A 16,104-nucleotide genomic window follows, 5' to 3' on the forward strand; every position below is an offset into this window, starting at 1 on the left:
GTCAGTCGTGCATTTCATAATGACATGTATGAGGAAACAAGCTTTTCATGGATATGGACATGGTGTGATTGTGCTGAGTGGATGGAGCTTAAATACTTCATCACTGTTGCTACATTTCGTGTAATGTAGTTGCGAGTGGACAAAAAACAGTGGAAACATTTTTCTGTTGAGTTTTGTTATTTAATTTAAATGAAGACGTTATCTATAAAAATGTGAAAAATGATTGATTCCAAAACAAATTGTCATTTGGTATTATATTTAATTGTATTAAATTATACTAATATAATTGGTATTATATTAAGAGCACATTTCCCAGTTTTATTAAACATTTTTATTGTACTCAAATTGACATTATATTTACTTGCTCTAAGTTATTAAACTCTGGATTAAAGTGACCAGTCTATTAGTCATAACTTAATAACTATATAAGAACTCTAACGGCATTGTTACTGGTTTGATTTCTGTGTATTCTTCAACACAATAAAGTAATATTTAGTGAAATCATCAACTCACCAGGGGACTCTGAGGACAGTGCACCTAGATAACTGTGTTTTAATCAACTTAAAAGCAATAACGTATGGATGTACTGTACGTTTGGTTTATTTTCTTTTTCTTATTTATTGGGCAGAAAATCATCATGCAGTTTTCAGGCAGGAGGAAGAAGGTGACACTAAATCAGCAGCATGAGCTGTATGGCCACTGTCTGCAGTTCTATTGTCAGCCTCCACTGGAGAACATCTCTCTGACCGAGTTTGAGGGCTTTGCCATAGACAGGCTGAAATGTAAGATCTTCCACACAGGGAGTGTTTTCTGAAACCACATTACCACCTTGTTGGAGACTGGAATAGTGTCTCGCACCATAATAGCCTTTTCTTAATTCTTATTCTAATAGTGCTGAAGGCAGTGGAGAACCTTGGGGTGAGCTATGTGAAGACGACCGAACAGTACAAGAAGAAGCTCCACACCGAGTTCGCCAATCTCGGTTTCCCACACAGAGAGGAAGTGGTGAGGAAATGTTCCCACGTTTCCTTCTAATTAGAGATAACTGATATGTTCAGAAGTTCAGTTTATGTTTATGACATTTTAATTCAGTGTTTTGATATTGATAGTGATATTGAATTGATAACATTCTGGTTTATAGTTGCACAGTTTATTCTAAACTACCCTTTAAAAGGGGTTTATCTACCCTCTTCCACATTCTTGGCCACACTTAACTAGTTTCACTCTGATTGACACTGAGGAGAGTATCGCCATCCCTCCCATCCTGTGAGCACGGCCAGTCTTTCCCTGGCTGTGGCATCATGGGCATTCAAACTTGCGATTTCCCACCAACAGGGTGAACACTATTCTGTTGGGTGTTTGAGTGGTACGGTCATAGTTTCTAGCTAGAAACAATACAAAACACAGTAATATAACAATCTGCACAGTACATGGGTGATATTTCATTCTGTGGCTTACTTTGTTAGCATGCACACCAGCACATTTATAAGCTTTATGTAATGTGAAATTTTTGCGCCCTTAAAATGGGATTGCTGACCGAAAAAGGATGAGAACCCTTGCATAATTTATTTAAAATGTTTCGCTCTTCACTAGTAGTGTTTAACATTCGGCTTTGATTAATTAGGATGACTTGAACTCGAACAAAAATCTAGCTGGGCCCACGGAATATGAGAAACGAAGGAAAGATCACATCTCTCATTTCATCCTCCGCCTGGCATACTGCCAAACGTAAGTGCAAGTCTTTCCTCTGTGCAGTTGAGTATTTTGAAGTGGCCAGTATGAGTTTCTGTTTCTGGCAATATTTATATATTTATAAATGTATAATGATTCTAGTGCTAATTAGTTTGACTGGTGCTGTATTTTCATTTATTCGTGTCACTCTAACATCACAGGGAGACAGACACTCATCGTCTCACTGTATCGTCTCACGATCCAAAATACAGTAGTACCTTCTGCCTTCAGTCAACCAACAACATCTAGAGTACACTTTTACACTGTTTTTCTCTCACTCCAGCTGTTCTTTGCAGTTGCTTGCATCAAATGTAAGTGTTTGATGTTTGCATATAGAATAACCTATGACAATTACCTAGAGTGACTATGCTTAAATTAATTTTTACACTACTTATTTTTTTTGGAAAAAAAAAAACAAAAAACATCAGTACAACACAAAAGTTGGAGTAAGTACCAGTACTCAGGAGTGCTACTACAAATGCTGGTCCTAATGCAGACAAACTGAATGTTGCAAATGATACAAGATACCAAATATTATACATCGAAGAAGCCTATAATATTAGTATCTATGTATTTATAGTATCTTATTCAATATAAATATATTTATAATATCTTTAATGTTGTATATATGAAATCTGATTTCAGGGAGGATCTCAGGCGGTGGTTTATCCAACAGGAGATGGATCTTTTCCGCTACCGTTTCAGTATGCTTCAGTCAAAGTACAAGACTGAGTTTCTACACAAAAATAATCTGAAATATGACACGGTAAGGCAGTTTTTCTTCACCTTGCTCGTAGTCCCTCGGGGTTCGAGGATTTAAAAAAAAAAAACCTCTGTAGGAGTCAGCGTGTACCTCATACTTCATACCTCATACTTCATACCTCATACCTGTACTGTAGAGTTTTGTATGTTCTAGAGAAAACCAGAGAGAAACATTTAATTTCTGAACATGTGAGAGTTTCATGGCTGAGTGACACATTGTCACAGATCTGTGTGTGGAGATAGGTTACAGGAGGAAAAGGGTGCTCAGTTATGATAAGAGAAAGAAGTATTTAGCTAAAGAATGTATTGTAATATGCAATGCAGTGTAAACTGTATGTTTATTTTATGTGAATAAAATACCACTGTTAAGACTACACACAATGAACACACAATGTGGTGTGATCTAAATTACTTTCTGAATTACAGAAACACTGTAACTATAGAAACAGATACTATATAATCTGTCACTCTTGTGATTTTTGGTTTATTTTGCAAAATTAATAAAAGGTTAAAAAAGGCAGTATTGAATATTGGATAATAGGAATGCACCAAACTACTGGAAATGTTTGCAAGACAATGTTCAAGCCATTTGAGTAGCAACAGATGAATAGTGAAAATGTCGGCCATAATCACTCTTTATGCCAAGTATCAAGAAGGGAGTGTGTACGCTGCACAAGGACCTCTCCACTATAGGTTTGACAACACAGCATCCTGCTCAATACGCAGAATACAGCAAACAGAAGCATAAAGGAAAATCACTGCCAGCACTCTGATGCTATCTAAAGTCACAGTTTTTGCAAAGATGAAAAAATTCACAAAAGACAGCCCCAAAGTATGAAAAAAAAAAATGAAATTCATTGCCTTGGATGAGCAGCTGCTCTCTGGTGTTGAGGAAATTTCACAGGCTAATAGGGCACATTGAGCTTCTTTGCTGTTTACTTCCAGCTAAAGAGTTCAATTCAATTAATTGGTCACATACAGTATGAAAAATTACATTAGCTGATTAGTAGAATATAATGTAATAATTGTATCTAGCTTGGTTTTGTCTAATTGAAAATTGATAATAAACGACGTTTTGTTTTCTCTAAATTATTTTGCAGCTTTTTTTAAAAAAAAATTTTTTTATTAAATAATGAAAAATAAACTTTTTTTAATTTTAATTTTTGGTGCATCACTGTTTGTAATATTGGTAATAATGCTTTATCTTAATAATAGGGATCAGTTTGCCTTGAAATCTTTTGTGTATTTATTGCATATTTTAATGATTTACTTAACCACTGTTTCAGTGAATTCTGTACTAGGAATATGTATCCAATACACATCAGAGTATGCAATCATTGATCAGATGTACAAAAACGTCACTTACGGCAGCCAAAAAAATCAATACGATTTGATATCGATGTGGTGCCGTATGGGATTTTACTGATACAGAAGCTTGTTTCATAGCGTCATAGCAGGTATACTTGAAATATTATGACCTGTTTTCCAGCTCACCTTATGCACCTAGTAAGTAAAAATCACAGCCAGTGCACTATATGTGATGTGACCAGCAGGTGGAGCTGTGAACTCATCAAAGGCTGAGCACTGAGCAAGGAGAAAAAAAATAAGGTCTTGGCTGTAAGCAGCCACTGGAGAGTTTCTGAGGAGTGAATTTCAAATGACTCTACATTATGCAGAGCTTTGATGCTGTGAGATTAATGGTTATCCTTCTACTACATTTTAATTGAAATACGTCTAAGTATAATATGTCTTAGATGATGCACTTTTTTTGTTGCAGTGTTTGATGCTTGTTGTCTGCATAGATTTTCCCTTAATGTCGGATTTGTCCTTTATCTTCCCTTTGACAGATAAGTGCCGATGAAAAGAGTAATCTAAAAGACCAGCTCATAAACTCCAGTTACGCCGTCAGTGGAATCACTGTTGCTGAGCAAGACTTCTACAAAGTACGACTTACTGCAGCACATTTGTGCAAAGCCCTCAAAATGATAATAAAATATATTCCTAATGGGTTTTGTGTTTAGCCTTAACCTAAACTAAGGTAATATTTAGAAAAGCCTTTTGTAATTTTTATTTTTTTTTATTTTTATTTTTTTTTGGTATATCCCATCATGCTCTGTTTCTTTTACGTTTTATTTTTAATGCTGAAATTGCCTGCAGGATTTATGTCCCTGGAACACGATATGTGAAGGCGTAGGATATCTTCTGATGACTAAATTTATGAGGAAATGCATCTGTTATATTTAATCAGAGCCTCCAGCTGTGTGAAGAAAGCCTTGCTCATAAACAGTTATGATTTTATTTTGGTCCAGGTCCCATTCCAGGACGCTCTGGATTTAGTGCGGACGAGGAAAGTGTTCTTGAAGGGTGGCTATGCCTACATTCCTCACCAGGACATCGTGACTATCGTTCTCAATGATTTCCGTACCAGGCTCTCCAAAGCACTCGCAGTAAGTCACTTATTTATTAGGACTGTGTTCATTATATGAACACTGAATAGAACTTATTGTGTGTTAGGTAAATATTACACACATTATTTTTGTTCTGGGTTAGCTAATTATCGAGGCCCTTTTCAGTCTGGGCTGTGCTGGTGGCTCAGTTGTTAATTGTAAGTAGCTTTGATTAAAAAAACATTACCATGGGAATAAATGGAAGACAGTCGTTCTGCCTTATAGTTGTGTACTAAAGGGCCTAATTATCCTCAGTTTAAGTGTTTAAGCTGAAAGTACTCTTTTACAGAGATGTATTAATTCCAAAAAACTCCAATAAATTAATTTAGAAAATTAGCCCTAGAAGTTTATCAATATTCTGTCACTACCAATATTTCTGCTGATGTCTTTCCAACAACACAGATAATCCAGACTTAATAAGAATCACATTAAAATAAATACATTTAATAAATAATTATTAAAATATTAAAATTTAAATTATTGATTTTGATATGATTAAAATGCATATCTACAAATTGTTTAAAATTGATATATTGCATATTATTTTAAATGATTTTAAAACTATTATATTATTTATTGAGGGCAATGTTTAATATTTCGAACTGAAAATAATCTTTAACATAATCTTTAACGCTATTCAAGAGAAATTTTGCTGTCTACATGGATGAAGTTTATATATGGATACTGCAGTTTGAGCATTTTCACCATTTCAGGTTTAAGGAGAGTAGAGGCGTAATAATATCAGCTGTGCTGTTGGGAAGTGTGGCAATCACAAAAACTCAGGTGGATGGTGGATCTTTATGCGATTCTGCAGTAATGCACCGTAATCAGTTTAAAAAAACATTTCCGATGTAATCCTTTTACAACTCGGCTGTCTAATGTCCACATTGCCAACATTTGGCCAAAACAATGTATTTAAGCACTTTCTAATTATAATCACCATTAACATTATTTGTAATGTGTTAGATCTGACCCTTCATTGTCGCCTTGTTTATGCTTTTTGGGTTGAAATCTTTGTCCTCAATTCTCTTAGGGCCAAGAAATGAAAGTCTTTTTTGCCTAAATTTTTTGGTGGCATCCCTAAATAAATAAGTAAAATGTTGTTAAATATATACTTGTCTAATGTCTAAGTCAAACATACACAGATAGATTTTTAACTCGCATTAATGAACTCAAAACATGCTCCATTTACCATGACAGAAAGTGGTTGAGCCAGGGTGAGTTGAGAGCAGTTCGTGTAAGTAGAGTAGGCTTCCAGGAAGTGTCTGTTAATATTGCAGAGCTCAGAACACTTGTGCAGATCATCGCAGATTTACATGTTGATTGGCTCATCTCTCATTTTATTCTTTTTGAGGAAGAAAAAAAAACACTCTTACGCTCTTTTGGCGTATTTTTGAATGATAACTCATACTAGTGTACTCCAATGGTTAAAATGCGTAACGGTTGGTAGATCTGGTAATATAATATAATGACTGATAAATGTCACTGGTTATGTGGCAACCTGATGTGGTAATCATGTTAATATTATCATATCACACAGGCCTGCTGAATGAAGAATAGTTAGTCCAGATAGATAATAGACTTGACTCTTATTGCTTTTGGTGAAAATGATTTTTATATTTTCATTTAAAGTTAAGCGTTTGAATGTATTCTAACATATGGTATATAATAATGAGCTGTTAGAGTATAACTAGGGCTGCATTGATCCCATCGTGTCCTGGATCCATCTGTGTTGTGAAGTTTGTTGGCAGAATGTTGTCCAACTGGCAGAAGTGGATGTATGAGGGGGATGGATTTCTTCACAGCTTGGCAGATGACACTTTATTTATTTCCTTGTTCTTCCTCTAAACATCAAATCAGACTGTCAGTCAGAATTTACTAGAGCCAGTTGGTGAGACTAAATGTGTTTCTTGTACTCGTTTGAATTAGTGCTATTCAGTGAAATTCATTACACACTTGGATTAAATTATACGTCATTTGTACGTCACTTAAGATAAAAGCGCCTGCCAAAATGAATAAATAGAAATGTAAGTGTGTAAGATGAAACTCGCACTCCTAATGAGCTAACAGTCTTTTATGGGTTTTTGTGGCTTCAAACACTAAGAGAAAATGAAATGTCAATCATCAAGACAGGCACATCTATATATCAAGCTTGGATTGAGATGCTCTGAAGGTTGAAATCAATTCTGACACCTGATATGAGGGTCACCACCTCCAGCTTTGCCATCTTACTCTGCCTGCTGAATGAAACAATTTGATACGCAGGCTGTGGACCTTCATGTGTCAGCTTCAGCAAACAGACACAAGAATCGGCTGTATAGAAGTAGAAAGTCCTTTTGGGTAATTGAGCTGTTGAACATTATCACTTTTAGTGATTTAGTAAGTTCATATCGAGTTCACAGCATCACAGCGCTTCATGAAGCTGTAATTATTCTTTTTTTGCGATGAACGAAGTCAAACCACAAGCAGCAAAGTGAAACAAGATCTAATTGAAAACTCAGAGTTTAGTAGTCTTTTGGTGGTGATGTGACAAGATTTAGTTGTTTTACTGTTATTTGTATTTATTTAAATTTTTTACAAAAATGCTGCATACATTTATTACCATAAGAATATGATGCATTTTCAGGATTTGAGCTTATAACTTTCTACAGGCTTGTGATGTCAAGAAATGAGCATAACTAGGATGCATCAGTATCATTTTTTTTTTTTTTCAGACTGTCTCTGAGTACATAGTTTTTTGGTACTCCTAAATTCTGCTACTGACACTGAAATGAGTAACCTACTTAGTATTAAGCAATAAGGAGCATCATGGAACATTTGATTTTTTATTTTTTTTTCCTTTTTTTGTTAGTTGTTTTGGTGAGCCACTCGTGCTGAGTTTTTTTGTGTAGGATGTTATACCATTTAAACAGTATTGGAGAGCGTGAAGGCAGCTGTTCTGAGTGCGCAGCGCACTGTCGGTGAGTATGGTCATTGAAAATAAGTACAAGGTGGCGTAAATTACATCTTGACTCTCAAGCAGTATGCAGACGCTGACAAGGAAACGTGTGTAGCTCAGTGCTCGCAGAAATAAAGTGCTACAGTCTCACATGCTACAGTTTCCCAGCACTCTCAGTTCACTTCACTGCTCCACTCATATGAGTACCTTTGTTTCTTTAGAAAAAACTAACCATTTATTACTTAGGGGTGGACAATGATAAATTGATTAGCTAGCGCACAAGTCAGCTGGAAGCTGGGCAGTCTCATGGTAAGCATGTAGACATAAGTTGCTTGCTTAAAAAGTGGTAGCTAATATAATATAAGATGATATATGGTGAGCTAGTTAGGTCAATTAATACAGACTACAGACTAGTTCCTTAGGATGGACGAATGAGTAGCCGTAGTCTTTATTTTCTCCTTATAGAGTTTTTGTTGTAGCGCATTGTGTTTGTGACCTCAAAGAAATGTCACATTGGTGAATGTTTCTGCTTGAGCTTGGCTAGGGTCTTTGTTTTATCTCCATAAGTTTAACTGTGAGGTGATGTGTGTATTGTGCAAGAGACTTACACTATATGGCCAAAAGTTTGTGCACACATGACCATCACACCCATATGTGCTTTTCGAACATCCCATTCTAGATTTATTCCCCCTTTGCTGTTATAATAACCTCCACTCTTCTGGGAAGTCTTTCCACTAGATTTTGAAGTGTGGCTTTGGGGATTTGTGCTCATTCGGTGACAACAGCAACAGTGAGGTCAGGCACAGTTAGCGTTACACTTCATCCCAAAGGTATTCAGGGACTGAGGTTAGGATCCTGTGCAGTTCATTCGAGTTCTTCCACTCCAACCGTGACAAACCAAGTCTTCATGTCAGGGACACTGTCATGTTAGAACTGGTTTGGGCCTCTTAGTTCCAGTGGAGGGGAATTGTAATGCTACAGCATACCAAGACATTCTAGACAATTGTGTGCTTTCATCTTTGTGGTAACAGTTTGGGGAGGAATCACATACAGGTGTGATGATCAGGTGTCCACAAACTTTTGGCCAAATATGAGAGATTTGAAAATGACAGTACTGCTCGGCCGATGTGTGTAGGGTAGCAGGTGCTGATAGCAGGTATAAAGATACATACCAAATGAACACATTTGTACTGCAGAAGTCAGTAAGGAGAAGGATTTATTTTACTTCTCTGGTTGTTAAACTTGTTTATCTGCCAGGCAACTATGAATAAAACACTAATAGCCTGGATATTTGTATCGCTGTTCGACAAATCAAAAGCTGTGTCCCTAAGAGACATTATGCTTTGAATAAGGCGTTGTACGTTAGAATTTAGATAAGCATTAAAATTCACATCAAGCTGGTTGTGTGTCCTTGATAAATATACAGAATATCTGACGTGTGGATGCACTCTTACCTACTCAAGCTGAGCACAGCAAATCCATCAAACTGCTGTTAAATCTCACTCCTGTGAAAGTTGGTGCAGATAAAGTGGTCCAGTCAGCAAATATTGGATATCCTGTGAAAAGGTTACCTGATATATTATAGCTGTCATTGGACCGAAATATAATCCAAAGCTGAGCCTTGTTTTGAATTCTTTACCTGACTGATTTATTTAGTTTCCTTGCTGTAATGATGTTAATGTGATTTGTTTTAGAGTCCTCTCAAACTTAATATGGGTGCTGCATAATATTGATCTGTGTTGATGTACATATTTTAGCTGCACTCCAGGGGTGATATTTATGGACATAGGAAATTATAAATAAATAAATCCCATGAATATAAATAAATAAATCCCATGACATTGCGTACCTGTGTTTCCTTGGCAAGTAAAGTAAGTTCCCCCCCCCCAATCCTTAAACAGTGGTCACCTTGAGTATAGACATTTAGCTCTTAAAGTAAATTCTCTAATGGTATGGGCTCTTGCTGTTTTGGAGCATACCATGGCAGAGATGATTAATATCTTTGAGAAATACGCTGAGCCTACAGAATGTGAAGGATGTCCATTAGGGACGCCTACCCAGGTGAATCCAGGTGAAGGCTGTGCTTCCTAATTGCTTTCATCTGTTATATCCACTTTGGTAAGTGAAACTGAAGGATAGCGTAGAGGCTAAAGAAGAGGTTTTAAGGATTGAGACATTGAATTGTGTATGACCTAGAACAGTCTAGAGAAAGATTTAAGTGCCTTTGAACAGGGAATGATGGGTGTCATGCATGCTGGCTTGTGTGCTGAGCATTAAAAATCAAAACACTTTGTTGCTCTTCTTGACACAGTGTGTTGACTGCAGCTCACGCTACACCGCACATGATAACGAGCTCACGGCAAGTCAAAGGTCAGGGCTGACATGAATTGTCCAGATCCATAAGCAGCCAACACGAGTCAACTGACTGTCATTTGGGGGTAGAGGGCAATAATACAAAAGCGTCTCTAATGAGATGCTACACTACAGGCCAGGCATGCATATAGCATTCGAAAGAGGAATCCTGTAGCATGAGTTGAGGAACTGTATTTGAGGATGGAACTGATGGAGTGAGGGAAGCTGTGAGATCTCTTAAGCCTAGGTAAATACTCATTGGATATTTACTAGAGAATCTCAAACCACTTTACAGTTCAGTGTAGGATTTCCACTGGCAGTGAAGCAACAGTGTGAATTAGATGGGACCACCAAAGGGGGTGAGGGACCATGGTACGAAACTCCCTGAGAGGACACGAGGAAGAAACCTTGACGTGACTTTTTTTTTTTTTTTTTTTTTTTTTTAAATAACTTTATACTATAAAGACTAAGTGTGTTGATGTTTAGTACATTGCGAATAAGAGTTCTGGGATGAACACAGGACAATGCTATTATTTTTCTAAAAGTCTTCCGTATCCACTGAAACAAGGGTGACATTTGGGCATAAAAACAAACAAACAAAAAATGTAATTCCTATTCACAGCTCCAGAGCCACACGACATGACTATCGCTATGCTGCTGCAGGGTTTGATGTTTTGATTTACGCAAAATAGAACATCACTGGTGTTTTATACACAAGCATTTCCCTCCAGAATTTTTATTTCTAGTCATAAGACATCTGCTTTGTGGTCACTGGTGACCCCAATAACTGGTGGTTTTGTAGCTTTAGCAAATATCGTTGTTTGTGTGGTTATTGCACTAGCCTGGCGTGAAGAGTGAAATCGTGACCAGTATACAGCGACTTCAGCGTCATGAAGGGAAAAATCGCTGATCGTCACCAACTGCGAAAGATTGCCACTTGGCTTTGCTTAAAAAGAGCTAGTGTTTGTGATTACTTAAGTAAAATATTTGAAAACGTACACCTCCTTCAGCTTCCTGGGTGCAGAACGTATTTGTTAATATATTTCCCTAACATGATGCAAGGGATTGCTGAAGTTTGCTGAACAACAGTTACAGGTTGGTAATTGGTATAATGACAGCCCCTTCTGTCATTCTCTGTTCAGTGTTGCCTGTAGTCAGAAGCGCTGCCTGACAGCTTAAAATACTGCTTTGTCTCCTCGATGATTCTGCTTTTAGTCAGGAATTGTTTAGCTTGAAATTTTTTTTTTCTCAAAAGCTGGTATAAAGTAACAGCATTAAAAACAGTCAAGCAGATGTACCATTCTTCAAGCTTTTGTGTTATCATTCAAAAATAGAGAGCACTCTTTCCCCCTCCCCCTCCCCACCTGATAAAAATGGCAGCTAAACCAATCAGCGTGTGAATCGGGAATGATTGACTGTTGTGTAGGTGATATTAACTGACACCCCCTGGAAGCCCCGCCCACTTTGCCCATCTCAGTCCTTTGGCTGGCCCTGTCACCTCATTTCAGTTGTCCTGCTTGAAAGATGCTGTGTCATGGCATTGTCATTTCTGTTGGAGTCAATGTTTTGACTTCATGAATATGAAATAAAACGTGAGTGTATGTTTGACTAACATCAGGCAGATATATAATTAATTAGTTAACTATTTATTAGGGATGCACTGAAATTTTTTACCAAAAAATATGCAACAAATTGTCAAAACTGACAAATAATGTTAATGTTAATGCTAATTAGAATGTGACTCATTATTCCTCTTCAGGGTTGTCAGGTGTGAGTCGGAATCTTCTATAACAAGGCCATTTGAAGGTACATAAGGTTCATACTGCAGCCTCATTTTCCTTTGTACACTCAGGGGAAGGGCGTCTCTTAGACTGCAGCATTTGTCTTTTTCTTTTTGCCCAAAAAAACCCCACACATTTTCAGGCAATCCATAGATTTCGCTGATTCAGCCTGTGCTATTGAAGCAGCGTCAAATGCATACCAACGTGGAGCTCTTTCTGTCTATATTTACTCACCTGTAAGAATTTAATTGCAAATTAGATTGGTTTGGAATTTGATTTAATTGAGATAGGAAGAGGAAGTGTAGTGAAGCTTTGTTAAACAGGAGTTTGGCCTATCTTTTACTGAAAAGCAATCACTCTGTCAACCAGCCACTTGCAAGCCATAGTTATCACTTTAATTCTCTACTTCTCTCTCATGCTGTCTAATAAAAACCCTAAGCTAATAAAGCTCTTGAATATTTTAGAGCTATAATTATTGAAGGTGGATGTGTTAAAAGCTTCAGTGTTCTTCTGAACATTGTCACAACACTAAAGGATAAATCCTTTAATGTTTAAACATCATTGCACAAGCTCTTGGGAGGCTGTTACGGTGCGCCATTATCGTCTCATTCCGTTGTTTTTCCCTTTTTCTTTCTTTATTGGATACTTTTCTCCACTAGTAACAATTACTGACTACTGTTCAGTTTTAAAGGCTTCATGCCCAGTGATAGTCAACCAAGTTTCAGCCCCAACGAGGGTAAAATCTGTTTTTCTCCTAAGACTTTGTTCATTTATTGAGTTCATTCATGCAAATCATAGCATAATTGAACTTTTAAACACGTTGGATGATGTGATATCCTGCAATAATACCACATTAATATTACCTAGCATAGCTTGTTGTAGAAGTGGGATGCAGATATCATGCCTGGACTAAAAAAAACACATCCTATGGTTAAGTAAAGCCACCACTAACATGGAGATGGTTTCAAAAATTAACTGCAGCTGTTTAGAACCATTTTTGGGTTTAAATCCGAGTGAGAGGGGAGACTGAAAAAAATACAGTACATACAGTTTGCACCATCTTAAGGGTGTTTAAACGGTATGTTTAATAGAGAGCACATGGACGACTGACCTGAGTGAGTAAAGCTGCATCAGCGAGTATGGTCACTAAAAACGAGTGTAAAATGCCATGATTTGTGTGCACGCGAAGATATTCGCCTCACGTGTAAGACCGCTTCACTTCACCCTCTACACTTTGCTTGTGAGCTAAGTTAATTATTTAAGTAATTGAGCCATGGCCTAAAGATAATGTAATTTGTATCTTTGTTTTACTAGTACTAGTGCAATTTGTGTTTAAATAAAAGTAAAACAAGTTGAATGGAAAATGCTTATTTTCATGCAAAAAAAAAAAAAGGCCTTTCCCTTGCGTTGAAGTCCACTTCAACACCCCCATCCCCATCCAGTTTAACCAATTACCGTGATTATTTTCCACATGCTTAACTGAATAAAATGATTCTGTTGCTGGTACTGCATTTCTATGATTTCTTGTTTTTGTTCTGTGTAAGTCATGGATTTTGGTTTACCCTCTGACCTCCTACAGGCCTGAACTCAATCCAAGACGACACGACATGCTTTTTTGTACGGTCTAATTGCTTTTAACTGCTGCACATTTACATCAAATGACATTTTGCTTTAAGCAGTGTTGCAGATATTGAACACAGTAACATCTTTGTTGCAGTAGAAGGTTACAGTTATTTATTGGTCTGATGAATAGGCCTCTCTTTGTTAGTTATTAATAGGCTGTGTGCTTGCGCAACAAATCCTATGATGTGACAACATTGACATAACCCATTTATACAGGACTTCCTCCATACTAGAAGACTTTTCAAAAATGTGCATATTTATACACTTCTTGGCCGCATTAATAGGAACATCTGTATCTCTGGTTAACTGGCCAGTTGAAGACCAGCTGATCTTTAGCTGTCTAGTTTCGGTGAGTCTGTGCCCATGATGGCCTCAGATTCCTGTTCTTGGTTGACAGGAGTGGAACCAGATGTGTCTTCTGCTGTTGTAGCCCATCCATGTCAAGGTTTGAAGTTTTGTGCATGCTGAGATGCTTTTCTGCTCGCCACGGGTGTAAAGAGTGGTTATTTGAGTTGCTGTAGAATTCCTGTTAGCTTGAAGCAGTCTGACAATTCTCCTCTGACTTTTCTCATCAGCTAGGAGTTTCCAGACACAGAACTGCTGCTAGCTGCATGTTTTTTTTTTTTTTTTGCACCAGCAGTTTGTGAAATACTCAGGCCAGCCCATCTGGCACCAACAACCATGCCATGGTTAATGTCACAGAGTTCACACTTTTTCTTCATTCTGATGTTTGATGTGAACATTAAATGAAGCTCTTGACCTGTATCTGCATGATCTTATGCATTGGGCTGCTGCTATATGATTGGCTGACTGGATAATTGCTTGAATGAGCAGATTTACAGTGGTAGGTGAGTAGTTCGTGTCCAGTTTATGGTGGGAAAAAAAACAGCTAAACAGACCACAAAGGATTTCAATTTCACTGCAGTGGTCTGACCTGGATGGTACACTAGAATCGTCCTCCTGTTTTTAAAAACTTTGCTTGATGAGGACTTGTCTATTCTGTAATTATGGTGTACTTTTGATAGGGACGTTTATTTATTTTGAGATTTTTTTTCCAGTCAGAACAGCAATCAGAGGAAGGGCCAGCATTTCTGCTGTCATATAAATCAGGCAATAAAAAAAGCTTACATCTAATTTAATTTAATTAGGTGTCTAGAGTGAGAAATAATAACACGAATGATTAAATTGACACACTATAATTTAGACTATTTACAATTTGCTTGTTTTTGTAAAGACAGCTGCAGAATTTTATGCACTTTGTTAGTAATAGAAAACTGTCAATCAGAGACATTGTGCAGATGATTTAAAAAAAAAAAAAATTAAAAAAACAAGCACTGACCAGGGACAGAGAAGAGAAAAGAAATTTTGCTTCCTTAATTGAAAGGTGTTTTTTGTTTGAAGAAAAAGAAAATCACAAGCAATTTCGTTGATGCCAAAATAATTTGTGACGGGCAAAGATATTTAAATGTGTTATGTTTGAATACTAAATAAATAACAGTTTGGTAAAGTACACAAAAGTGCTAAATAGTTTGCTTCTTCAAATGGAGGGCAAGGTAAGGAATTGTAAAAGTTTTTCCAATGTGGATCAGTTTAGAGCACTCAGCATACTGCGCTGTCAAGCTTTAATGGCAACACAGCATTTCTGCTACTTGGCCTGGAACTCCAGTGCATTTGCATCAAATGACATTTTGCAATATTGCTAACAAGACAGTGTTTTCGGCTTACGAACGGCTTGATGTGAGCAGCGGGATTCTTTGGAAATAAGAAGGATCATTAGAGCCCGTGTGTAAACACAATACCAGCTACTCAGGGAGCAAGCTTTTCAAGCCCTGGTTAATTTCTGACACATGGGCCTGCTTTTATTTAGTGTACTTGTCCCAGATCATAGGTATTAGGAGGAAGGAAGAGAAAGGTGCAGGAAAAAAAGTCTACAAAATGGAAGAGAGCGCTGGTCATTCACTCCCCCCCACCTACAATCCCTGCCGGACCTGAGACTCAAACCCACGACCTTCAGGTTCACCTTCAGGTTACAAGTCCGACTCTCTCAAAACTCCCAGACACATTGCTTTTCTGAAAAGTCCTTTTAAGCTTTTAAATATTTTATTGTCCTGGGCTTGAAATTCAGCCAATACTTGGTTTTGTTTTGGCTGCAGTAGGAAACAATAGAAAGAAGAAGGAAGAACACTCTTCCTGCACACTGAAAAAAAAAAAAAAAAAATTCATAGATCAACTTGTTTAAATTAAGGGCAAAATTTCCCCTTCAGTAAAGTATGCAAGTTCAACAAAAAGTAAATAGGTAAATAATGTCAAGCTTATATTAAACTTATTAAATAGAAATGTGTACTTATGAACTTAAATTATTATAGTAACATGGCCGTCATATCAATATGTAAGCACTACTTAAGGCCATAAGCATGTTTTAGAGTGCATGGTGTTATGTTTTCAGTCTGTAAAAATGATTGACATGACT

General features: G+C 37.1%; 1 protein-coding gene and 1 long non-coding RNA gene across 2 annotated transcripts in view; one reads left to right on the plus strand and one right to left on the minus strand.

The window, feature by feature from the left end:
* LOC128318050 (uncharacterized) overlaps nt 1–16,104 on the minus strand; it is a 43,366-nt gene that overhangs the window by 7,902 nt on the left and 19,360 nt on the right. Inside the window, exon 2 of the long non-coding RNA XR_008301493.1 lies at nt 9,333–9,434. This is a non-coding gene — a long non-coding RNA (uncharacterized LOC128318050). The remainder of the gene's footprint in view (nt 1–9,332; nt 9,435–16,104) is intronic.
* The window catches only part of prim2 (DNA primase subunit 2), a 66,132-nt gene that overhangs the window by 1,450 nt on the left and 48,578 nt on the right, over nt 1–16,104 (plus strand). The window contains exons 2-7 of the mRNA XM_026945162.3: nt 629–782; nt 893–1,005; nt 1,625–1,728; nt 2,377–2,497; nt 4,341–4,436; nt 4,803–4,940. Coding sequence (XP_026800963.1) covers nt 638–782; nt 893–1,005; nt 1,625–1,728; nt 2,377–2,497; nt 4,341–4,436; nt 4,803–4,940 — 717 coding nt within the window. The 5' untranslated portion in view covers nt 629–637. The remainder of the gene's footprint in view (nt 1–628; nt 783–892; nt 1,006–1,624; nt 1,729–2,376; nt 2,498–4,340; nt 4,437–4,802; nt 4,941–16,104) is intronic.

The sequence above is a fragment of the Pangasianodon hypophthalmus genome, chromosome 3, assembly GCF_027358585.1.
Source record: "Pangasianodon hypophthalmus isolate fPanHyp1 chromosome 3, fPanHyp1.pri, whole genome shotgun sequence".
NCBI lineage: Eukaryota > Metazoa > Chordata > Actinopteri > Siluriformes > Pangasiidae > Pangasianodon > Pangasianodon hypophthalmus.